Source organism: Schistocerca nitens, chromosome 9, assembly GCF_023898315.1.
Source record: "Schistocerca nitens isolate TAMUIC-IGC-003100 chromosome 9, iqSchNite1.1, whole genome shotgun sequence".
Classification (NCBI taxonomy): domain Eukaryota; kingdom Metazoa; phylum Arthropoda; class Insecta; order Orthoptera; family Acrididae; genus Schistocerca; species Schistocerca nitens.
The window spans coordinates 483,738,150-483,763,323 of NC_064622.1; the positions used below are offsets into that span (position 1 = coordinate 483,738,150).

The window sequence follows — 25,174 nt, forward strand, 5'->3', positions numbered from 1 at the left end:
TTTCTTGAAAGATTGGGCCATAAACCGGAGCATTCTTCTGTCTCTGTTGGGTAAACCACATGAACAATACCTCACTTGTTGTTCCGAAGTCTGACTTCTTTGTACTTCTTCGACTGAGAGATTCGTGTGAGCATTTCTGTGAAGAACTCTGTTCCAATTTAAGTCGGTTTCTTCGCCAGTCACCAACAGTAACTTCACTGACACCATATTCGAGAGCAAGTTACTTTATTGTTTCTCCTTTGTCAAGTCGTCTTAGTGCTTCTAATTTTAGACGCAAAGGCACAAATTTCCTCTTTTTTGTTACAGCACTCATCTTTGTAAGGTGTACAATGGAACACACAGTCAACAAACAAAACGACACACAACACTGTTCAGTACACGTACTGGAAACTACAGCAGCGTATGAACTCCCCAGTTTTGATCGGTAGCAGCCGGCAGCAGTCGGGGTATTTCGTGCCATACTGACAAAAGTTGTTCTTGCAACAGAGCAGCGAGCTAATCGTCGGTGTTGAATGCATTGTTGTCTGCTTTGTCGCTGAGCTGTACTCTCCCTATCTATCTTTTGCAATTATGTTTTCATTATTTATCATGTCAGTAAAAAAAAAGAAAGTAGATCGTTGCAACTTATTCTTTTTTTTTTTTTAAAAAAAAAGAGGCTCGGATTATTGGAAACTCGAACTATCGAGACTCAAATTATCGATACTCTACTGTATTATTATTTGGTCTTGTTTATACAGCAATATCCTTCTACATCTACATCTACATTTATACTCCGCAAGCCACCCAACGGTGTGTGGCGGAGGGCACTTTACGTGCCACTGTCATTACCTCCCTTTCCTGTTTCAGTCACGTATGGTTCGCGGGAAGAACGACTGTCTGAAAGCCTCCGTGCGCGCTCTTATCTCTCTAATTTTACATTCGTGATCTCCTCGGGAGGTATAAGTAGGGGGAAGCAATATATTCGATACCTCATCCAGAAACGCACGCTCTCGAAACCTGGCGAGCAAGCTACACCGCGATGCACAGCGCCTCTCTTGCAGAGTCTGCCACTTGAGGTTGCTAAACATCTCCGTAACGCTATCACGGTTACCAAATAACCCTGTGACGAAACGCGCCGCTCTTCTTTGGATCTTCTCTATCTCCTCCGTCAACCCGATCTGGTACGGATCCCACACTTATGAGCAATACTCATGTATGGGTCGAACGAGTGATTTGTAAGCCACCTCCTTTGTTGATGGACTACATTTTCTAAGCACTCTCCCAATGAATCTCAACCTGGTACCCTCCTTACCAACAATTAATTTTATATGATCATTCCACTTCAAATCGTTCCGCACGCATACTCCCAGATATTTTACAGAAGTAACTGCTACCAGTGTTTGTTCCGCTATCATATAATCATACAATAAAGGATCCTTCTTTCTATGTATTCGCAGTGCATTACATTTGTCTATGTTAAGGGACAGTTGCCACTCCCTGCACCAAGTGCCTATCCGCTGCAGATCTCCCTGCATTTCGCTACAATTTTCTAATGCTGCAACTTCTCTGTATACTACAGCATCATCCGCGAAAAGCCGCATGGAACTTCCGACACTATCTACTAGGTCATTTATACATATTGTGAAAAGCAATGGTCCCATAACACTCCCCTGTGGCACGCCAGAGGTTACTTTAACGTCTGTAGACGTCTCTCCATTGATAACAACATGATGTGTTCCGTTTGCTAAAAACTCTTCAATCCAGCCACACAGCTGGTCTGATATTCTTACTTTGTTTATCAGGCGACAGTGCGGAACTGTATCGAACGCCTTCCGGAAGTCAAGAAAAATAGCATCTACCTGGGAGCCTGTATCTAATATTTTCTGCGTCTCATGAACAAATAAAGCGAGTTGGGTCTCACACGATCGCTGTTTCCGGAATCCATGTTGATTCCTACATAGTAGATTCTGGGTTTCCAAAAACGACAAGATACTCGAGCAAAAAACATGTTCTAAAATTCTACAACAGATCGACGTCAGAGATATAGGTCGATGATGATGATGATGATGATGATAATGATAATGATGCTTGGTTTGTGGGGCGCTCAACTGCACGGTTATCAGCGTCCGTACAAATTCCCAACCTTTTCTCAGTCCAATCTCGCCACTTTCATGAATGATGATGAAATGACGAGGACAACACAAACACCCAGTCGTCTCTAACATCGTTGATGGTGGTTGTGGAGGCTACCATAGTGTAGCATGAATGTGATTCAGCCGAAGAGCTGACACGTTTCCATTGATCGACGGTCGAATCCCTATGCTCCTGTAACTGCTACAATCGTAATTGCAATATCGTTTTGTCACCAAGTGAACACGCAGTGGCGGTCTGCTGTCGAGTTTCTTGTTCAAAAACGTACAATGAATAGTTTGCTCCGAAAGACTTGTGCGTTCTCCAACATCGTGCTCTTTCGGTAGAGATGCCACAGATCACCATCTATCCTACTTCAGAGAGCAGACAAGCCTCCGATCCCCGTATTCTGCGAAGAGTCTTGGCCGTTCCACCATTCAACGCCTTGTAGAAGTACCACTGTCATCCTACCTGTTCGCAACATCCACCGTTTGTGTTTCTGACTACCAGTCATTCCTCGCCAGGTGACGCTTCTATCGCCTGGACGAGCTTATGTGAATAGTAGGTCTGTGGTCATAATGTTCTGGCTAATCAGTGTATTGTCTCTGTAACCGCTGATTTGACATTAGCAAAGGAAAAAATGTCGTAGGGGGCAGGTGGGGTTAATCTGGTGGGCTGTCCAAAACGGCGATGGTGGGTTTTCCAAAGATTACCTTTACAGACAAGATGGAGTAGGTTGGCGTCTTGGCACTAACTTCTGTGCAAAATTTCTGCATATTTAATTATTCATGCGAAACCTGACGTACCGTTCCCTGTTAATTCACGAAATTTCAGCAGGAGTTCGGACATCCAGACGAAGATTTTTACGGATCAGTCTAGGGGTCTAGGGGTAGCGTCTTTGATTCACAATAAAAACGTCTTCGATACCGGGTTCGATCCCCGCCTCTGCCTAAATTTTGATAAATAATCAGCATTGGCGGCCGAAGACTTCCGGCATAAGAAGTCAGCCTCATTCTGCCAACGGCCTTGTCAAAGAGGGCGGAGGAGCGGATACAGGTTCAGGGCACTCTCTTGTCCTAGGGGTGGGAAATTGCCCCTAAAGGCGGAAGAATCAGCAATGATCAACGACATGAGGATGCAGAAGGCAATGGAAACCACTGCATTAAGGACACGTAACGTGTATCCACAGGACATGTGGCCTGTAATTGAAGAAGTGTCATGATGATCTCTCCATTGGCAAAAGATTCCGGAATAGTCCCCCATTCGGATCTCCGGGAGGGGACTGCCAAGGGGAAGGTTACCATGAGAAAAAGATTGAATAATCAACGAAAGGATAACGTTCTACGAGTCGGGGCGTGGAATGCCAGAAGCTTGAACGTGGTAGGGAAACTAGAAAATCTGAAAAGGTAAATGCAAAGGCTCAATCTACGTAGATATAGTAGGGGTCCGTGAAGTGAAGTGGAAGGAAGACAAGGATTTCTGGTCAGCAGCAGAAAATGGTATAACAGGTGTAGGATCCGTTATGAATAGGAAGGTAGGGCAGAGGGTGTGTTACTGTGAACAGTTCAGTGACCGGGTTGTTCTAATCAGAATCGACAGCAGACCAACACCGACAACGATAGTTCAGGTATACATGCCGACGTCGCAAGCTGAAGATGAACAGATAGAGAAAGTGTATGAGGATATTGAAAGAGTAATGAAGTATCTAAAGGGGGACGAAAATCTAATAGTCATGGGCGACTGGAATGCAGTTGTAGGAGAAGGAGTAGAAGAAAAGGTTACAGGAGAATATGGGCTTGGGACGAGGAATGAAAGAGGAGAAAAACTAATTGATTTGTGTAACAAGTTTCAGCTAGTAATAGCGAATACACTGTTCAAGAATCACAAGAGGAGGAGGTATACTTGGAAAAGGCCGGGAGATACGGGAAGATTTCAATTAGATTACATCATGGTCAGACAGAGATTCCGAAATCAGATACTGGATTGTAAGGCGTACCCAGGAGCAGATATAGACTCAGATCACAATATAGTAGTGATAAAGAGTAAGCTGAAGTTCAAGAAATTAGCCAGGAGGAATCCATTCGCAAAAAAGTGGGATACGGAAGTACTAAGGAATGACGAGATACGTTTGAAGTTCTCTAACGCTATAGATACAGCAATAAGGAATAGCGCAGTAGGCAGTACAGTTGGAGAGGAATGGACATCTCTAAAAAGGGCCATTACAGAAGTTGGGAAGGGAAACATAGGTACAAAGAAGGTAGCTGCGATGAAACCATGGGTAACAGAAGAAATACTTCAGTTGATTGGTGAAAGGAGGAAGTACAAACATGTTCCGGGAAAATCAGGAATACAGAAATACAAGTCGCTGAGGAATGAAATAAATAGGAAGTGCAGGGAAGCTAAGACAAAATGGCTGCAGGAAAAATGTGAAGACATCGAAAAAGATATGATTGTCGGAAGGAGAGACTCAGCATACAGAAAAGTCAAAACAACCTTTGGTGGCATTAAAAGCAACGGTGGTAACGTTAAGAGTGCAACAGGAATTCCACTGTTAAATGCAGAGGAGAGAGCAGATAGGTGGAAAGAATACATTGAAAGCCTCTATGAGGGTGAAGATTTGTCTGATGTGATAGAAGAAGAAACAGGAGTCGATTTAGAAGAGATAGGGGATCCAGTATTAGAATCGGAATTTAAAAGAGCTTTGGAGGATTTACGGTCTATTAAGGCAGAAGGGATAGATAACATTCCATCAGAATTTCTAAAATCATTCGGGGAAGTGGCAACAAAACGACTATTCACGTCGGTGTGTAGAATATATGAGTCTGGCGACATACCATCTGACTTTCGGAAAAGCATCATCCACGCAATTCCGAAGACGGCAAGAGCTGACAAGTGCGAGAATTGTCGCACAATCAGCTTAACAGCTCATGCATCGAAGCTGCTTACAAGAATAATATACAGAAGAATGGAAAAGAAAATTGAGAATGCGCTAGGTGACGATCAGTTTGGCTTTAGGAAAAGTAAAGGGACGAGAGAGGCAATTCTGACGTTACGGCTAATAATGGAAGCAAGGCTAAAGTAAAATCAAGACACTTCCATAGGATTTGTCGACCTGGAAGCAATGATGGAATTAAAAGAAAGGTTCAGGAGTGGAATTAAAATACAAGGTGAAAGGATATCAATGATACGATTCGCTGATGACATTGCTATCCTGAGTGAAAGTGAAGAAGAATTAAATGATCTGCTGAACGGAATGAACTGTCTAATGAGTACACAGTATGGTTTGAGAGTAAACCGGAGAAAGACTAAGGTAATGAGAAGTAGTAGAAATGAGAACAGCGAGAAACTTAACATCAGGATTGATGGTCACGAAGTCAATGAAGTTAAGGAATTCCGCTACCTAGGCAGTAAAATAACCAATGACGGACGGAGCAAGGAGGACATCACAAGCAGACTCGTTATGGCAAAAAAGGCATTTCTGGCCAAGAGAAGTCTACTAATATCAAATACCGGCCTTAATTTGAGGAAGAAATTTCTGAGGATGTACGTCTGGAGTACAGCATTGTATGTTAGTGAAACATGGACTGTGGGAAAACCGGAACAGAATAGAATCGAAGCATTTGAGATGTGGTGCTATAGACGAATGTTGTAAATTAGGTGGACTGATAAGGTAAGGAATGAGGAGGGCCTACGCAGAATAGGAGAGGAAAGGAATATGTGGAAAACACTGATAAGGGGAAGGGACAGGATGATAGGACATCTGCTAAGACATGAGGGAATGACTTCCATGGTATTAGAGGGAGCTGTAGAGGGCAAAAACTGTAGAGGAAGACAGAGATTGGAATACGTCAGACAAATAATTGAGGACGTAGGTTGCAAGTGCTACTCTTAGATGAAGAGGTTAGCACAGGAAAGGAATTTGTAGCGGGCCGCATCAAACCAGTCAGTAGACTGATGACAAAAAAAAAAAAATACCAATTTTCTCGATCTTTTGAATTGCTTCAGTTTTCAATAAACATTCCGTGCACCTCCTTTAACATGACATGAGCTCATGCAACAGTTTTCCTCAGTTTCACAAGAAACTTAAGATTACTCGTTGCTCCATCCGAATACATTGCGGTTTCAGCCAATGCACTAATGCAAGGACATCAACGTATGACTGCGACAGCAAGACTGAATGACGTACAACAGTTTCCGTCCAACTGAGGGTGGAAGACGCGTAAACCGTATCAAATATGTTCTAGCCTGCTGCTACCAGCAACATGAGTAAAGTTTTCTTACTCAGACGTCTATTTTTGTTCTTCAATATCGCTCTCCAGGCGTTTCAGCTTATCTTCAGTTGTCGGTATGGGACGCACCTCGTAGAAATTTTTCCCTTCTCCAAATCGTTTGTCAGAATACAGAATCCTGATGTTGGTGGAATTCCTGTCGCTTCAGAGAGCTCCATACAAGTCACACTACGATATTCTTCAGGAGCATGTGCCACCAGTTTCAAACTTCTTTTATCTTTTCACGTTTTTGGCCTTCCGTTCCTGGAATTATCGTCTGTGCTCGTACGACCATCACGAAAACGATTGACCCAACGTGAAACTACTATGGCCCACAGTGAACTCACCACAAACTTCCCGTAACACGTAACACGTAGTGTGGATTTCTGTCGGGTTTTTCCAGCGTGAAGTTGCGAAGATACCCATACACACTACCAGAGACTCCTGCGAGGTCCATCTCTACCTCTCACCTATTTTATGTTAGAATACACAGCGAATAAACGAAAGCAGGTGCTTCTTACTCAAGCTCCCAACAACATTTCACGTAATTTTCTGTATTGTTGCATCAAAAATCCGCAGTATTGCATTATTTGTGAAATGTCCCCCGTAATTCCGACACCCTGTCCATCAGGATGGTGGAGCAGAAAAGTGACGACCATTCATCAGGGGAAGGTACGCTAGGGTGGCTCAGTGGGACTGCCCAGGGTGCTGAACATGGACCCTGCAGGCACAGGAGCTGACTGGACCTCGCTGTGTGTCTCGGACCATGTGGCCGTGACAGAGGGTCAGCTGCCAGTCAGTATGGAGTCATTGATTCCTGGAGACCGCAGTGGCGGCTGCGTCGAAAGTAGGACGTCATTTCATGACCCAGATGTGCTGATGAGGGCTGGTCAACCCTGGGGGCTTAAATACCGCTGTCTGGCACAGACTGTGTGGTGAAAATGGTGTTTCTGTGGCGTGTGGAATCGGTTTGTATGGAGCCAGTGTTCTAGGTGCAGGTGTTGCCACACAAAAGGAGTTGGATGTCAGAACTGGCACACAGCCAGGGGTTTCTGCGTAGAGAGGTCGTCGTCTGCTGTTAGTGGATGTGGCAATCCAGTTACTACTCTGGCCTCTGGCAGAGTTACATGCCATTACAATATTAAGCAGATAGCATAATGGCTGGTCCTATCAGCTTTTGTCCTATCCTATCAATGTCTGTCCTAAATACACCGAGTGACATGGATGTTTCTTTTGTTTTACATAGAATTGCAGAGAAGACTTTTTAACTCGGTGCCCACTTCAATTATAGATATCAATACGATTCTTTCTTCTGTCTTCCGATACTCAGTTAGACAGAAACATATTCTCATTCATTTTGTTCCAACACCAAAAGTTCCACTGAAGTGAAGAAGACGAGAATTTGGCTTCTGTTTCTTTTTAAGAGTCGTCTATTGTTCTGTGCGTATTCATCTGTCTATTTCTCTCTCACTTCTGAATTTATATGAGATAGTAGACATGCGTTATTACTTTCCTTCTTTGAGTCTGATTATCATTTTTACACAGTCATTTCAGTTTCTGTGTAGAATAACAAATTCATAAATATATTCCGTATAGGTATTAATAAATGGAAGAGTTGTAAGAATTCCTTTAGTACTACACCTAAATATATTACTTTCTGTTTTCCATACTATTCTGTTTTATTTTGTTAGCAGTGGTATTGTATCTTTCTTCCAAGACACTATTCACTCCTTGTAACTGCTCTTCGAGGTAGTTAACTGTCTCTGACAGAATAACAAAGCCATCTCAAACGTCTCTGATCTTTTCACTAATCTTTAATCGACTTCGCAATTTCTCCTTGGTTTCTCCTCAGTGTTCTAGCTAAATAAAGCTGGGGGTAGTCTATAACGTGCGTCAGTCCCTTCTCAACTGCTACTCCTCTTTCACGTCCTTCGGATCTTATAGCTTCAGTCTGGCGTCTGTACAAGTAGAGAATAGCCCTTTCCTCGTGTATTTCAACTTTTCAACCTTCAGAAAGTGTACTCAAGTATGTAGCGTTTTCTGATTCCATGTCCCCTTTTACAGGAAACAAATTCTCCAATGGTTGGCGTGGGAAGAGACGATGTACGTTCAGGTCCCCGAGTGCCACAGTGGTATGCGGGCCGGTCAGTGCTGGTGACGGGGGCCACCGGCTTCCTGGGATTAGCCGTCGTGGAGAAGCTACTGCGGTCCTGCCCTGAAATTGGCACTATCTACATGCTGGTGCGGCCCAAGCGTGGACAGGACCCTCAGGAGAGGCTGGAAGCCTATGTGTCCAATGTGGTGAGTGTCCCTGCTGTTTCTGATGTACTATGCAGATGAGCCAAAACTTTATGAGCACTACCCAGTGGAATACCGACGTTTCAGCACTGACTGACATGGCTTTGTGGAAACATGACGCATTAAAGAAGGTTCAGAGACTGAACAGAGACGAATGGAGATTCATTATAGTGAGGATACAGGGCGCAAACGGAGAAATCCAGTGAGGTAATCCATTTCGCCAAAGAGCAGATCGTTATGGCCTGCCTAGGAACAAACATCTCAGAAACAGCGTAACGTCTGAGGTGTTCACAGTGAATAAAGGTGAAACCAAGAATAGGAGGCTAACTGTTGGACACCCGTGTCACATCACAGAACCTGGAAGCTGGAGACTTGCCCACTCTGCAAAACAGGATAGGTGGCGATTGGTCGACAGAGTACAATGCTGGTGCAAGCAGAAATTTTTCAGAGCACACTTCTAGGTTATATCGTTTAACATGGTACTCTACTGTAGACCGCCACCACGTGTTCCTGTGTCCACCCAACGAAATGATTGATTACTATTACGATGGGCACAGGGTCATCGAGATTGCACCGAGAAGCAATGGAAGGTTGTCACTTAGTTGCATGGCTACACCAGGTCGATGGTAAGGGCCTGATACACCACCATGCTGAAGCATACCTGTTTGTAGAATGTACCGTGCTTCATATGCAGTCTGGTAGGGGCAGCTTTACACTCTGCGGGGCGTTCACCTTCCACGGGATCTTCGGTGGTAATGTAAACCATAGCGACAGCTGTCGACAACCTGAACATTGCTGCGAACCACCTGGATCACTTCATGCTTGATGTCTTGCCTGGAGTGATGACATCTGCCAGCAATCATATCAAAAGGTCAGAATCGTGCTACAATGGGTGGATGGGCATCATAGTGAATCTATGTTGATGTCGAGGCCACCCAAGTCGCCAGATATGAATGCAATGGGACATAATTTATAGAAATTAGGTTGTCTATGCGTAGGTATTTGGTACCACATATCTTCGGAAACCTACCAAGTATTTGCAGAATCTACCTCACACTGAACTTCTACTGTACTGCATTCCAAAGGCAAATCAGTACACTATTAAGACGGCTCATCATTGTATGTTGTGTATGTTGTGTCTAGACAAGACAGCCTAGACACAATGAGAGGAAGCCGAAAGGCACGCGCTTAAACTCACGCATGCTGGCGTGAGGTCTGAAACAGGATACGTAATGAATACCATAAAGAAAAGTACGTAGCTTCTGGAATACTTAACTTTAATCCACATTTGTAGAACATCGCTCTTGATGACACATTAATAGAATCTCAATATCAATTGAATACGGCGCCTTGCTAGGTCGTAGCAAATGTAGCTGAAGGCTATGCTAACTATCGTCTCGGCAAATGAGAGCGTATTTGTCAGTGAACCTTTCCTTGCAAAGTCGGCTGTACAACTGGGGCGAGTGCCAGTACGTCTCTCTAGACCTGCCGTGTGGTGGCGCTCGGTCTGCAATTACTGACAGTGGCGACACGCGGGTCCGACGTATACTAATGGACCGCGGCCGATTTAAAGGCTACCACCTAGCAAGTGTGGTGTCTGGCGGTGACACCACAGTGTAATAGTGCTTGGACACCTGACTCCAAATATGTCAGGATCGTCGTCTCAGGATGATATATAGGATGAGTGAGTGCTACCAGCTGCTCAGTGATCCAGGAATAAGAAACGTACTATTAACAACACCAAAAAATTACAAATGGTAAATTCGCCACAAATTGATAGTGCATTATCCATTTCATATTGGCCCAATTCCTACATTTACCTACACACATGGTCATATGCATGTAGCTTGCGTGGGGATGGTCTGTTTTACCTATTGTATTACTATCTCCTGCCCTATATTTCGGGACTGGCGCCAGAAGTGATGGTACGAGAGTGAGGTGTTCCCTAAAATGTACAGACGTGCCCGACATGTGTGACTGTCGTATGAGTAGAACGTTTTTAGCTTAATCTTCACTGGTGAAATCATTTCAATTAATTGATATGGATCCAAATACTAGATGAGTAATTTGTTTGGCCCTTCAGAGTGTGTAGGCTCATCTACATTACCCAGTGCCCTACTCTGCAATCAACTGCCTTTGGACTGCAGTGGTCCATTTGTTCCTGACATTCTAGGGCTTTCGTATTTGCTTTCTATGCCTATTTGCATACCTTCTGAAACGTGATTGTGAAATGCTTTAAATGCTGTCCATTCTTCCCCACTCTTTACTTTAACTCTGTAGCGGCACCACCGTTTACGATAGGAAAAAGTTATATTCGGTGCAATATTTCTGAGCTCGCAAGTTACAGCCAGGCGTGGGCCTGTTGACAGTAAGTTACACTTACCAGCGGTTGTGAAGTAGAATGGACTTCACAGGGCTGTAGAACCGCTGAAAAGAGTAAACGCAGCGGTTTGCATGGCGCAAGTTACAGGCAGAAGGTGCCCACTGGCCCAGCCTGGGTGTTCTGAGCACGTGACTCGGAGAGGTGCATTAGCCTGACAGAGGCGCACAGCTGCATATAAATAGGCGCCGTTTCACTAACAAGGCATTCAAGTATGGCACCTCTGCTGGACGGCAGGGTGTGTCACCCCACCGACTGAACACAGCGTTCCAGTCCACGGCAGGTCGCTGTTCCGACCCTCTGAGACCAATGTGGGGTCCACAGCCAGCCAGCGGCCGGCCACGCCACAGCTAGCTACTGCAGGCAGTCTTGTTGGCTCCCAACACGCACCGGAGTCATCTCGAAGCGAGGGCCGCAGATTCGGACGCCAGGTCGTGGGCCCTTGTTATTGCTACGATCTTAGCCACGCCGGCGAGGAAGCCCGCCACAGGCACTTGCAGCTCCCAGCGGGTGGCGCTGAGGCAGCAGGGTCGGAGACCGCTGAGTCAACTGCAGATGCATCCTGACGTCATCACAACTCCGCTGCTGTACAAGGCTGTCTCACACAGCAGTGTGCTGCACGGGTCGCTGAGGCAGCCATTCCATGTTAAGCCCTTTCGCAGACAGCAAAGTGGTGTCCTCAGCACTGCGGGTCCCGGTGACACAGACCGAGAGAAATGGGGGCACTGTAGCTGGAAACAATAAATGACTTGGGAAACTTGGACCAGTTTTAATACGGCACATCCTGACAGCTCATCCTCGTCCAAAATTCCTCTACGACTGGAACATTGATAGTATTTTACAGATACATACTGAATCATATTATGATAGGCCTGTACTTTTCTTTGTAATAAATCGTGATGGCTTATGGTAGAAGGATGTCCCAGTTCTTATCATCGCTATCGACATAGTAATTTGAAGTTTTTCATATTGTCCTATAGTGACCAGAAGGTTTTCATATTGTCCCATGCACTGGCTCTGTTCCTTCATTGGCCTGTGAATGTCATATGCTTCTACTTAGGAATGTGCAGTAGATGACAAAGCTGTTTCATCAGTTCTGACATAAGATTGGTACTGTGATTTGTAGTTAAATTTTCTGGAACCCTGAACTTCACAATAATTTTTTTTACCACTGCCTGTATCGCTGTGTTGGCTTGCTGATTTGGGATGGTTACTAGCCCAACATAGGGTGAGAGCGAATCTGTAACGATTATTACAAAGCGATTCTTTGCCAGCATTTTCTCAAAATATCCTTAGATGCCCATACCAATCATTCCAAATATCTTATTAGTTGCTGGTAGTTTCTATAGTGGAATGCAATGATATTCAGGTCAGTGTGGTCAGTGTACACCTGGCACACAATTTTTCACATGCTAATTGACTTCCTGTTTGTGCATATGCCACCAGTACTGATCATCAACTTGCCAGTTCTTCGACTCCCATGTCTTGATAACGTGTATTCATGTGCCTGGCTCTGTACACCCCCATGGAACACGGCTGGAATCACAGTACATGGTCCATGTCTTTTCTTACTTACAGTTGTGTGCATTGGAAATAGCTTATGTTCCTTGTCAGCTGGTTGCACTGTCTTCCACTCCACAGTGGGGTGACGCCCTTCTGTAACATTCAAATGTGCCTACTGAGGCCATCTCCATTTTTAAATTACTTCAAATTAAACTCACATACATTCAATGCGTAATGCATTAATCTACAAGGTGGATCCTTCAACCCCAATAACCATTGTAACTTGTGTGATCTATTATCACGTTAATATCTTACCATACAAATAACTATGGATTTATGTCATGCCATATATGAGGCTCTGCTTTTCCTCTCCATGGTAGAATCATTTCTCTTTGCTTTCTTTAACTGATGCCAGGCATTGCAATCGATATGTTCCAACCAATCGATTTCTTCACAGTATGAAGCTCAGTGCACGATCACTATCATCACAAGAGAATATGAAGTTTTCCTCATAACTTCGAAAAGCCAACACTGGACTAGTTGTAAAAAATTCTTTCCATATTCTCAATGCACCACGTATTTTGATGTCTAGTGCAACATTACTCTTTTTTTTCAGTGAATGAATAATACGTCAAGTTGTTTCTGAATATTTTGGGACAAATTTTCTACAGTAATTTGCTAAAACTAAAAAAATTCAACTCCTTCTCCATCTGAGGTATTATAAAATCCACAGCGGTGTTCACTTATTAACATCCTATCGAAAGGGCAACCTGAGTTACACTTCTTGTAATGTGAAGTGAAACCGCTCCATAGCTACATAGAATCAGGTGTGCCGTGTGCCATCACTTAAAAACTTCCATTAACCGTAGCTCATGCTTCTCTACAGTCTTTAGAAAAAACAGTCCTGTCATCCAAATGAACCCTTGATTTTAAAACTCATAAAATCCTTTCCAACAAATGCTGTAATTTGCCGGGCAAAATTTTAAACCCAAACAGCATACAATGATATTACTACTGTACTGAAGGAACTGTAAACGCCGGTTACCGCTCGTCTTCCAGTGCTACTTCTAATTGATGGTAACCACTGCACAGATCTATGGTTGAAAATAACTTGCACCGCCGCAAATTTTCTTAAGTTTCTGTTATATCTCGTATTGGGCACAAATCTGTAATGGTACAATTAACATATCCATAATCACAGCATAAATGTAAGCTTTTGTTCCACCCATACCATTTTTCAGGAAAACAGCCATGGGTGCTCCTAAAGGACCTATACTTTTTCAATGAAGTTGTCCTGTAGCTGTTGGTTAAAGAACTTCTCCATCGTTGGTTATAAGAGTTGTTGTTGTTGTTGTTGTTGTTGTTGTGGTCTTCATTCCTCAGACTGGTTTGATGCAGCTCTCCATGCTACTCTATCCTGTGCAAGCTTCTTCATCTCCCAGTACGTACTGCAAGCCTACATCCTTCTGAATCTGCTTAGTGTATTCATTTCTTGGTCTCGCTCTACGATTTTTACCCTCCACGCTGCCCTCCAATACTAAATTGGTGATCCCTTGATGCCTCAGAACATGTCCTACCAACCGATCCCTTCTTCTAGTCAAGTTGTGCCACAAACTTCTCTTCTCCCCAATCCTATTCAGTACCTCCTCATTAGTTATGTGATCTACCCATCTAATCTTCAGCATTCTTCTGTAGCACCACATTTCGAAAGCTTCTATTCTCTTCTTGTCGGTTATAAGAGATGAGGCACAAAATATGACATACAGTACACCGATGAATGATTTCCTGCTAGCATTGTGTACTGTATAACTGGAAATTCTCACAAAGAATCGCAAGGATTAAGCAGGTCTACTAACAACTTCTCCAACTTTAATTTTTCCAGAGTGCTTCGTATATATAGGCGCACAGTCACTTCTAATTTCTTGAGGGATGTCTTCCACGTCTTAGAATCATGTCTTTGGTAGTTTTATTTGAAACGTGCAACTAATGCATTTTAATGTGGTTGATGCAGGCTCGGGGACAATTGCATTTTTCTGTTCTGCACATCGAATTCACAGCTGTGAAATGATGTATATGTAAGTTCACCAGCTTATTACCATAATAGTAAGAAACCTTTATTAAGGACACAATCGAAAGGAGCTTGCTGCACACAAATGTGTTGAAGATATTGTAGGATTACACTGTGAGATAAACAACTGAAGTAGCTTGGAAATGAACAAGGGGGCGAAATTAGCTAATACCAAAAGAATGAAATAAACCGATTATTTCAAAAACAAAAATAGCCTACAAATAAAATGACTTATCTCAGGCACTTGTTCAGTAACAGACATTAACAGCTTTCAAGGTATGCACTTTAGGTCCACGATTACTTAATATTTTGTTTATTGACCATTTCTCCTAGGATATAATGTAGCTCAGCTGATCTTCTGACCAACGACCCAGCTTTGTACCAGCTTTGTACCTGCGGACAGGCTGTCCACAAACGCTAAAACATTCTCTGCTGCTTTACCTCAAAAAGGATCAACTAAGCTAATGGTATAACATCTAGATTTCATACTGATTAACTGGACAATGATCTGTCCTATTAAGAAGGGATTAATTGGCAAGTCCTGTGTTATCTGCCATTAATTGTGCTATTTATTCGAAACAGACTCAACCGCTTCCTAAGTGATAAACAACTGTTATCCTGATGTAAAAACTGTAAATCCCATTTGTATAAAAAACGACTTAAACAGGGAAGGTTAAACCTAATGTGATGTCATCCTGCAAAACACTCCTTAATATTTACTCCTGAGGGCTACCCATGCAAAATCATTGCATTCATCGGAATAATGCTCTGGCCTTCTGGTTTTGAAAGATATTACTGACGAGGACGGAGCGCAGGGGACACTGCGTCCCAACAAATTACACTGTATACACCTAACTGGGCGCATATAAGTATATGTTTCTCTCATGTTACCCCTAAATTCGCCCAAATCAGTGCTTAAGCTCATCTTGACGAAACCAACTTTTAAACCAGCTCTCAAGTCTACGTGTGGAACTGTTGAAAATATGAAGGATGGAAAACATTAGAAAAAAATTTCTTCACTTGCTACGGTGCGATGGCGATGCTGCATCCAGACGCATGACGCTCGATGTTTCTAACTTCTGACACAATTCGTAATAGTGCGGGGGCTGGGAGAGGACGATAGGCCTCACAGATGGTGTGCACATGTGTACTACCAGCTTCCCAGCTGTCATGGAATCCTGAACGCTGTATTAACAGCAACCTTACTTATTGAAATGCTTGCGCACAATCTGAAGGCGCTGACTGAACGGCAAGCATTGACCTCAGGCAGTGATGGGAGCCTCAGCAAAGCACTTGGTCATGTGAAGAGCTTGCAACTGGCGAGGACGCAAGCAAACGAGAATACTGACACAACAGAAGGAGCGCCCTTGCCTACGTTAGTCCTGCAGACTTCAGGTGGGCAGCAGAAGTGGGTGCACATCTATCAAGCTATGCCACAAAAACGGAGGGCTGGGCATTTGGGTAGCACAATGATCCCAAACCCTGGACACCTGGACGACGTTCGGAAGCCATACGAGGTCATCCAGAAGGTGGCACCTCTTTTCATGCCTGCCATTAGAACCCTGGAAGTGTAATATCTAGCAGCGAGACAGCAGCTAGTAGATAATGCATAAGGACATGACAAAGCTGAAAGGGATATGTGGGACCCCTTAAGGACAATCAGCAGCCACCTGGAAGGTGGCCCTTATTTTGATGGCTGCAACGACCCTGCGCGCATTAAATCTAGTAGTGACGTGTGGACAACAGCCAGTAGATGATTCAGCTAGTCATAGACGAAGATGAGAGGACCATGTGGATGATCAGAAGCCAGATGGGGTCCCTCTTTCAATGGATACCACTCTAGTCCTGTAATAATTAGATCTAGCATCGCTGCATGGACAGCAGCTAGAAGATGATGTAGCTACACATAGACAAAGCTAAGAGGGCCATGCGGGACCACCTGAGGACGAACAGAACCCAGATGAGGTCACCTGGACGTTCCCTTGGCTTTGAAACATTCTGTCAACTAAACATGGTTTTTCGTAGAACTGAAAAAATTAGAAAAAAACATATCCCATATTTGAAGTTAAACAGCCGAAGTGCATGGCCGCAGGACGTAGTACTTTCATTTGTGTGTTTTAATCCTCATTATTCATTCTTTCCGGCTCGTTGGTTGTTTAATTTTTTTTGATCCCTGCTGTTTGCTTAACATACTGTTGGGTACACCTAAACACTTACCGTTTACGAACTAAAATTGTAAGTAGTGGATCAGACAATGGCAGAGCGGTGCTTACAATCCCGTAAAAACACGCCGCTTCGTCAGCGTCCAATGCGTCGTATCTCTTGAGCTACATGTGGCAGAATGATATAATTCTGCAGGCGCGTTTAGGAGTATGTGTGGATACCGTTTGTATATTGTGTTGCGAATACAGTTGGTAGCAAAGAGCAATCAATAAAAACGTACCTGCCACTGAAGTTGCACTGCACAAACAGCAGAAATTTCTTAAGCGATAAACTTGTTCTTTCTTTCATTATTTTGCAGGGGGTGTTAAGAGAAAAATTATCAAATACAAGGCGACTATAGTCTGGGTAACTTGTAAATTACGTTGCACTGCGTCTAGACGTATACACAGTTTCTGACTTTAATCGCTGACTTACTGCGTTAAGCTTTTAACTTAAGTTTATATCTTTCAATGAGTAGATTACGACAGTATTTCAAATTTGAAATTCGGCCAATAATCATATTAAGTACTAAAAGTCAGTTTAATGTACAACGCGGAAGCCATTAGACTGACAGACTCCAGCTGGGTCCTAGTAACCATTGTAACCACGTAGGAAGACAGACAACTTAAGTGAGGGAAATGTAAACAGAATCGTAGTAGGAAGAGGTGTTGCTGGTCAGAGAATTAGGAGAGTCAGAGAGAGAGAGAGATGGATAAGCCAATATTGCAGTAGAGGAGGGAGTTCACGTATAATAAAGGTAGATATGACAACACAGAAGACCACAGCAGTGGGGGTCCATGTTGATGTGGGACGGTTTATGGAATAAATAGCAGATTTAAGAAGATTATAGAAAGAGTAATCAGAAATCAAACGGACAGGAGACAAACTGAAACCAGTGGAACTGTTCTGACGCCATGTTACATATATGTGAGTGTTAACCATTCTATGTAGCTGGACAGGCTGCACTGATACACTGACATATCAGACTAATTCGTTTTTGGAGAAAGTTTCTTTTTATTTTACCGTGCCTATTAGCATAAATTTTTGCTTTAATATAATCGCAATTATCGTTGTCTATTTTAGAAACAAATACAGAAGTTTCATCTTGTCCCGCCAATGCAGCAAGATGACAGTGAGTGTGAAGCAAGTGGCCGAGCGGTTCTAGGTGCTTCGGTCTGGAACCGCTACGGCCGCAGGTTCGAATCCTGCCTCGGGCATGGATGTGTGTGATGTCCTTAGGTTAGTTAGGTTTAAGTAGTTCTACGTTCTAGGGGACTGATGACCTCAGATGTTAAGTCCCATAGTGCTCAGAGCCATTTGAACCATTTGTGAAGCAAGATGACAGTATTATAAACTTTGGAGACACTTCTTAGAAATTATAAGGCAGTACATAATGGTATAGACATTGCTATGAATTTCTTAATGTACAATATGTAATGCAAGGATCGTCATGCTGAAAATTAATACAGCACAATATTTGAAAAAACTACACACAAATTTTCATCCTTCAAAGACTGAGCTGACCTTTCTCACACTCCATTGCGGTTTTCGATGGAAAATCTGATGACATGCATCTCACTGCTCAGAACATTATTTGAAAGATTTTGGTTTTTGCTTTAAATGGTCTTATTCCACCTTGTGTGCTTTGTTCTCAACCAAGTTCTGTTTCGTAATTGTGCTTCTTGAAACTGTTGCAACTTGTCGTTTTTCGTCCATCGTACTTTTTATGCCACTGGCTCTCACATTTTTTGGCGGTGGAACACATTTATAATAATATATATTTTACGTAGCCCTAAAATAATTTAAGATTTGCTTTGCGTTAGTTCTCTAATTATAACAATTTTAATGAACATCACACAAAATTGTGTACATTACACACTATTGACTTCTACAAGAATATACAAAACTACACATAAGATTACAGAACACGTAATAACAATGTACTGATTGCCGTGTAAATGAATAAAATCTTTTCCTTTTGATAGGAGATATGAAGCGTCCTTTATTTTTAATTTTTGACCATCTCTTTAATGTCAGGCTTGATAGAAGAGGGTTGAAGACGCATATTATGTTCAGTATCCAGTCTATGGCGCTAATTTGTAGCTTCATATGTTAAGTATCCCATTTCACACTATTATCGCGAATGGGAGAAGAAGAGTCACAGCCTGCGTGGCAAGTTGTGCATAAATCATCAAGTGACACTGTTTTGAACAATGATTGCATTTCTAAAACGGATTCTACAAATTCTGTATGAAATGATCCTGAATCCGCTAACTTATTTTCAATCTTGCATTATGCTCTTCGGGAAAATACGTTTCGAAAGATGCTCAGCTATCATAGAGACGTTGGATCAATTCTTGAAATATTTTATCTAATAGTTCTGATGTCACACCAACGAACATGATCAGTACCACAAAGCTTTCTATTTCTCTATTGCCAGCACAAACAATTCAAAGATTTGCTTTTTAAGATAGTTATTTTGTTATTATTCGTATTGAAAACGGTTGTCTGTTCTCCGCGGGAAGACAGATTTGCGAGTAATTGATTAATTTTTCCACAGATAGCCACCAAAAATCTTAGCCTGAACAACCAAGCTACATCGCTAAAATGTTCATTTAATTTGGAAGAAATGTCAGTCATAAAAGCTTATAATTAATCTCTTAGTTCGAATAATGTTGGTAAGATCTCACCCCAAGATAACCATGTAACCTTAGTATGGAGTGGTACTGTTCTATGATTGGTCCCATAATCTTCTCATAAAGTTGAAGAGGGTGTGGTTTAACATAATTGATTATTTTTACTCCTTCATAAAGAACGAATTTTCTATTTGCCAGAATATTCTTTATCACGAACATTTGTCTGTAGCACGATACAGTACTACAGTTTTGCACTTCCCTTTATGTTAGAGGTATCGCTCCAACTGTTATAGCAGTCATTAACTTGGCTCCATCATACCTATAGAATAGTTTCAGTCGTGATGATTTATTGCAAGATAAATTGTTAAGCATGTAAAAAATTTATTTCCGGTAACTGTAGTCGGCAGCAGCCCGCAGATAATAATGTTTATACACATGCCTCACAGTTATCAGGAAGATGGCTAGTGCAGCAGCATTAGTCGACATTTATTTGCAAGACGAATTATTTGGAGTGAAGGTGGTCACCTAGTTCTTATTTGGTATAGTCTGGATTCTGATGTCTCACCAAAGAACAGGGTCAGTATTATAAGCCTTTCTAGTTCTCTATTGAAAGAGGGTCGTTCGGAAGTGGTACGGTAGAAAGATGCTTTGCGGATTTTTCGTGTGTTATGTCTGTCACAAATTATAAGTGACAGTACGAGCTTCGCCCGCTTGTGCAATGTGATAGCTGACTAAATATGATGCCTTCATGGCTTTTGTATACACAGTATGGGTCGCAGTCGCCATACCTTTTTACTTATTAATAGTTGTTCTTTCTTATGTATGAAAAAGTTCTTAATTTTTCTTTTTTTTCTTGATTCCGCGAGTATAGTTTGAAAATTTCGTTCTTCTTAGCAGATACCATGGATTTGTGTGTAAATAGTTTGCTATTAATATGCAGGGAGGTGAGCCATTAGAATAAACAAATTCCAAACTGGTGTAAGATTTGTCACAATTCCTTTTTTTTTTTTTTTCACTTGCAGTGAGTTGTTAGATTTCTGTCTGTTTGAAATCGCGGAGCCTGAAGTCGTTACGTCACCTTAAATTATGGTCTCGATCGGAAACCTTTAAGGTTGATGTCATATCATCCTAGCGACCTACCTTTGAACTGTAAATGAAAGATTTTGTAGCTGCATCTTAGAGACACCACTCCGTTCTGTCTTTCAAATCCAAGAGCTCAGTTTTACAATATGCCAAGCCTAGGTACTCAATTTTAAAACTATATTCAGTAACAAACGCGAATCGAATATATTGTAGTCCGAGAGCGGTGCGCGGATTCGCCATGCCGAATTGTACTGTGTGTTGCAGTCGCAAACTTGACTCAGAACTGCCCTCTGTGCTGCGCTGCGCAGGTTCATATTGTCCAGGGAGGTGAGGGGAGGCTGAAGCATTGACAGCTTGAAGTGTTTGAGAGAGAATAGTGGAATATGTTTCTAGTGTGTGTGCCGATGAGACTGCGCAGGGAGAGAAAGAGAGAGAGAGAGAGAGAGAGAGAGAGAGGAAGAGAGTGAGGAAGAGAGAGGAAGAGAAGGAGAGAGCGACAGCACACCCGCTGGAATTCTGTGTCTGTAGTGGCGAGTATCGAGTAACCAGATACCTAGTTGTACAAGTTAAATTATTTTGTTTGCAGTTTTTCATAGTGGCATTACTATAGTTTTAATATGCTCATTTTCGGATACTACGCTCTGTGCATATGGATTTATGTATGTTCCACATCTCCTGCTAAGACAGTGGTTCGATTTCAACCAAACTCGATACAAGTATCACCTCTGTGGGGTAAGAACCGTCTACTCTCAGTGGGGTGAAAACCATGTGTAGCTCATGACATTCAAATACTCAGACTATATTCATCCGTTATTTGAGAATGAGTCAACAAATTTCACGCAAAATTTCAGAACTATACGAGACGTTTTCTAGCTGATAACGTCACGGAATCGTGATAGGAAACAAGTTTAGCGCTGACTACATTTTCATTGTTCGTGCAGTAAACGTTCCGCACCACCCACGACCTTTTAATCTGCAGCTGACCCCATTTCTAGCATTTTACAGACAGTAATCTCATATACCACTCAATGTACTTAGGGAAATATATATGACATGCATTTCAGGAGATATTATGTCATCAACACAGATGTGTGTGAAAACTGCCATATTATTCGTGCTGTTTTAACTGATTACTTCGTTGATACTAACTCTATTCACATTTCTCAGGAAGTATTCACATACACCACCGAATATACATGGGAAATTATATCATTGCATGATACAAAGCTTAGGAAAGATGGCGTCCTACAATTTATCTGCGTAGAAACGAAACTGGAGGATGAAATTCGCCAGCGATGCAGGAGAAACGTGTGTGCAAATATTTGTGAAATATGTTTTATAATTGTGAACTATATGTGACAAGCGTTTACTCATGAAAAACCACGGATAAAATACGCCTCCTTAACCCCTGGATCGATTTCATCCTAACTTTGTACACATATCGCTTACCATTTGAAAATAAATACTTGGGGGGGGGGGGGGGGTACGAACGGTTTCCTGTTGTGGTGACGGTGATAACGTGGACAGAGAATTGGGTAGGAAAAGGTTGAGAGGTAGAAAGGGGGAAAGAGGAGATGGACATAGACATGGGAGAAGGAGATGGACGGAGGCAGGGGGAGGGGAAATCTGAAAGAAAGGGAAAAGGAGTACACTGATAGAGAGGCGGTGGACAAAACAGTGACACAGAGGGGGAACAGGACATGGACAAACAGAGAAGAGGAGGAAATCGACAGAGGAAGAACGAGAAGGAGATGAGCAGAGAGAGGGGCATCGGAAGATGGACAGAGGGCTTGGGAAGGAGGAGAAGGACGAAGACAAGGATGTGGACAGAGAAGGGGGCGGGATGAGATGATCGGAGAGAGGGGAAAGGAGGAGAGATTAGAATAAATACATATCCAGGCAACTCTGGGTACTCCAGCTAGTAACTTTTATAAAACCACATTGATGTAATATTTAAAACAGTTGTTTCTCTCAGTGTGTGACAAGACTAGATGTACTTTAGGTTGATATTTTGTTCGAGCCATTGCTGAGGCCTAGAGGAGCCCCTGGGCTGTGGAGAGCACAGTGTGAGTGCCTCGCCGAATTGCGGTGTTACCTACAGTAGGAGCATGAAGTAAGTGATTAGTTAACTTGCCTGGAGCGTCGTATGATCTCAATACTCCCTACTTAAATTTACGGTGTTATTATAGTGGCTTCCCTTCAATTTCTTCACTCACGTTTATAACGATTTTTTTGGTTTTTCCAACCTTTAATTCTTTCCCCTCCTATGCAACTCTTCTATCCAGGCACTGACATCTTGTTTCAGGTTTTGTTTTCTGGAGACTTCTATCACTAAGTCTTCTGCGACACTAAGCTGCTAACATGAATGGGTTTTGAATGCTGTAACATATTTTCACCATCCACTCAAGAATCCCTAATTAACAGTTCTTGTGTAGGTCCTGGAATTCGCATGCAGGCTCCTAAAAGAATTGTAAAAGACCTCGCTGACTGCACGTTCTGGCGTTAGGAACTTGCTTATTCTGTATAAGAAATAGTAGTAAATAATAATAGTGGTGCTGTAACTGTTGGTTGGTAATATTTACTGACAAAATGCAACCTAGCACTAGATTGCGTACTTACGGCTATCCTGTGTGGCCGTTTTTTAGTACAACTTTGTCCGGCCCCGGTAGCTGAGTGGTCAGCGTGACGGAACGTCAATCCTAAGGTCCCGGGTTCGATTCCCGGCTGGGTCGGAGATTTTCTCCGCTCAGGGACTGGGTGTTGTGTTGTCCTAATCATCATCATTTCATCCACACCGACGCGCAGGTCGCCTAAGTGGCGTCAACTCGAAAGACCTGCACCAGGCGAACGGTCTACCCGGCGGGAAGCCCTAGCCACACGGCATTTCATTTCATTTCAGTACAACTTTAAAAGAGACAGAGATTATTAATTGATCACCGATGCGTCGGTTCTCGATCTTGTTCAGGAGACGTACGGATTGATTACGCGAATAATTGACCTCTTGACCCGGATTGCCTTCATGCAATCAGAATCTTCGATGAAAATACCTAAGGGACCTATTTGAATATAAAAATGGAAATGGAAGCAAATTAGGGGAATTTCGTAAGACAAAGATTAACAGATCCGAACACATTAGTGGTCTCCCAAAAACAAACGAGGCACCGCGATAAAGAGTGAACCTGTGACAAAGCTCATATACAATTTCAACATCATTTTTGGTTAGTGAAAGGAAAGAATAAGAAGAAAATTACTGCATCGTAAAATATTAATATACTTTGAACAAATTGGCTTCAAACTTCTGGACATTGACACATACACAATAAATGCATGACTTACATCTGATATTTCTTTTTTACACGGCGCAGTCCAATAATCGCTGCTTTGTCAGTCCGTTCCTTCTTAAAAATTAAATATCCTTGCGTGTGTGTAAGTACATTGTATCCTCACACGAGTTACCGAAATGTTTGTTCGTAGTTTCACATGGTTTTTACACAAAATAAAAATATAACTTTTAGCAATGCTATGTAGTACGTCCTAACTCATCGGCGACCAATGGTAAATGGATAATGAAGTCTCTAGAATATTTCTTAGCAAAAGATAGCTTGTTCTTTCTGTTGTTTAGCAGCTATCAAGCTCTGCGGCAATTATTTTAAGTATCTGCGCCCAGCGGGTCATAGTGTTTATTTAGAGTATTTAAACGCTGGACGCGCGCACATTAAAAAAAAAAAAGAAAAAATTCATCTCTCTATTCTCGTGCTGTGATGCTTAGCTCCTTTACGAACTACAGCTCGTTGGCTGTCTTTTTCTTTTATGACAAATATCTCATATGTAAAGTAGCTGAAATCCAATAACATTACATTGCTTCCCGCGTGAGTAGCGATAACTCCGCGAGGATCATCCCGGCTTACGCGTAGTCGTAATATTATTGCTTTCGTGAATCAAGTTAGTATTACTTCTTAAAATTCTTTACAATAGATTTCATATGTGGCATTAGACAAAGTGGTTGACACAAAGAATAACAGGTAAACATATTCGTACGACTGAAATTGATGGTAACTTGTTCATAGGGTAATTACATGACAATTGAGCCGTACTCTTTCTACTGTATTATACAAAGATAACGAATGTTCATTTCGCTGTAAAAGACAATCAAATTAGGATAAAGATACACATACATAGATACGTTATACATGGCATAATAAATATTAAAAGACAATAAAGAAATAAATTATTTGACTTCACAGGAAGTCTTGGTGAATTGTGCACCCTTGGAAAAATATATTACACAGAATTGACATTCTTGTTTTACAATGACATACCACAAGAATTTTTTTACCGTGGTTCGACGAAGATTTCTTGTAATAAACACGTAGCACTTTACCGATTTGTGGCTTTCGTAACCTGCAAAAAAAAAGTTTCACTACACTTGGGTAGGTATGGGTGGTAGAACTTCGGGTATAAATGGTAGCACTGCACTTGAGTGAGGGAAATTGATTGCACTTTCACAGTGGAGCAAAAAGTAGGGCATCACTTTCACTGTGGAGGTTGAAGTGGATGTCTGGATGTGATGGTGCGTTGGAAATGCGTCGTGGATCAAGAACTGGGAGACTGGTTCTGCAACGTGTTG

General features: G+C 42.3%; 1 protein-coding gene across 1 annotated transcript in view; it reads left to right on the forward strand.

Moving 5' to 3' along the window:
* Positions 1-25,174, forward strand: part of LOC126203166 (fatty acyl-CoA reductase 1-like) — a 206,687-nt gene that overhangs the window by 58,997 nt on the left and 122,516 nt on the right. The window contains exon 2 of the mRNA XM_049937407.1: positions 8,442-8,678. Within this exon, the coding sequence (XP_049793364.1) occupies positions 8,457-8,678 (222 nt within the window). The 5' untranslated portion in view covers positions 8,442-8,456. The remainder of the gene's footprint in view (positions 1-8,441; positions 8,679-25,174) is intronic.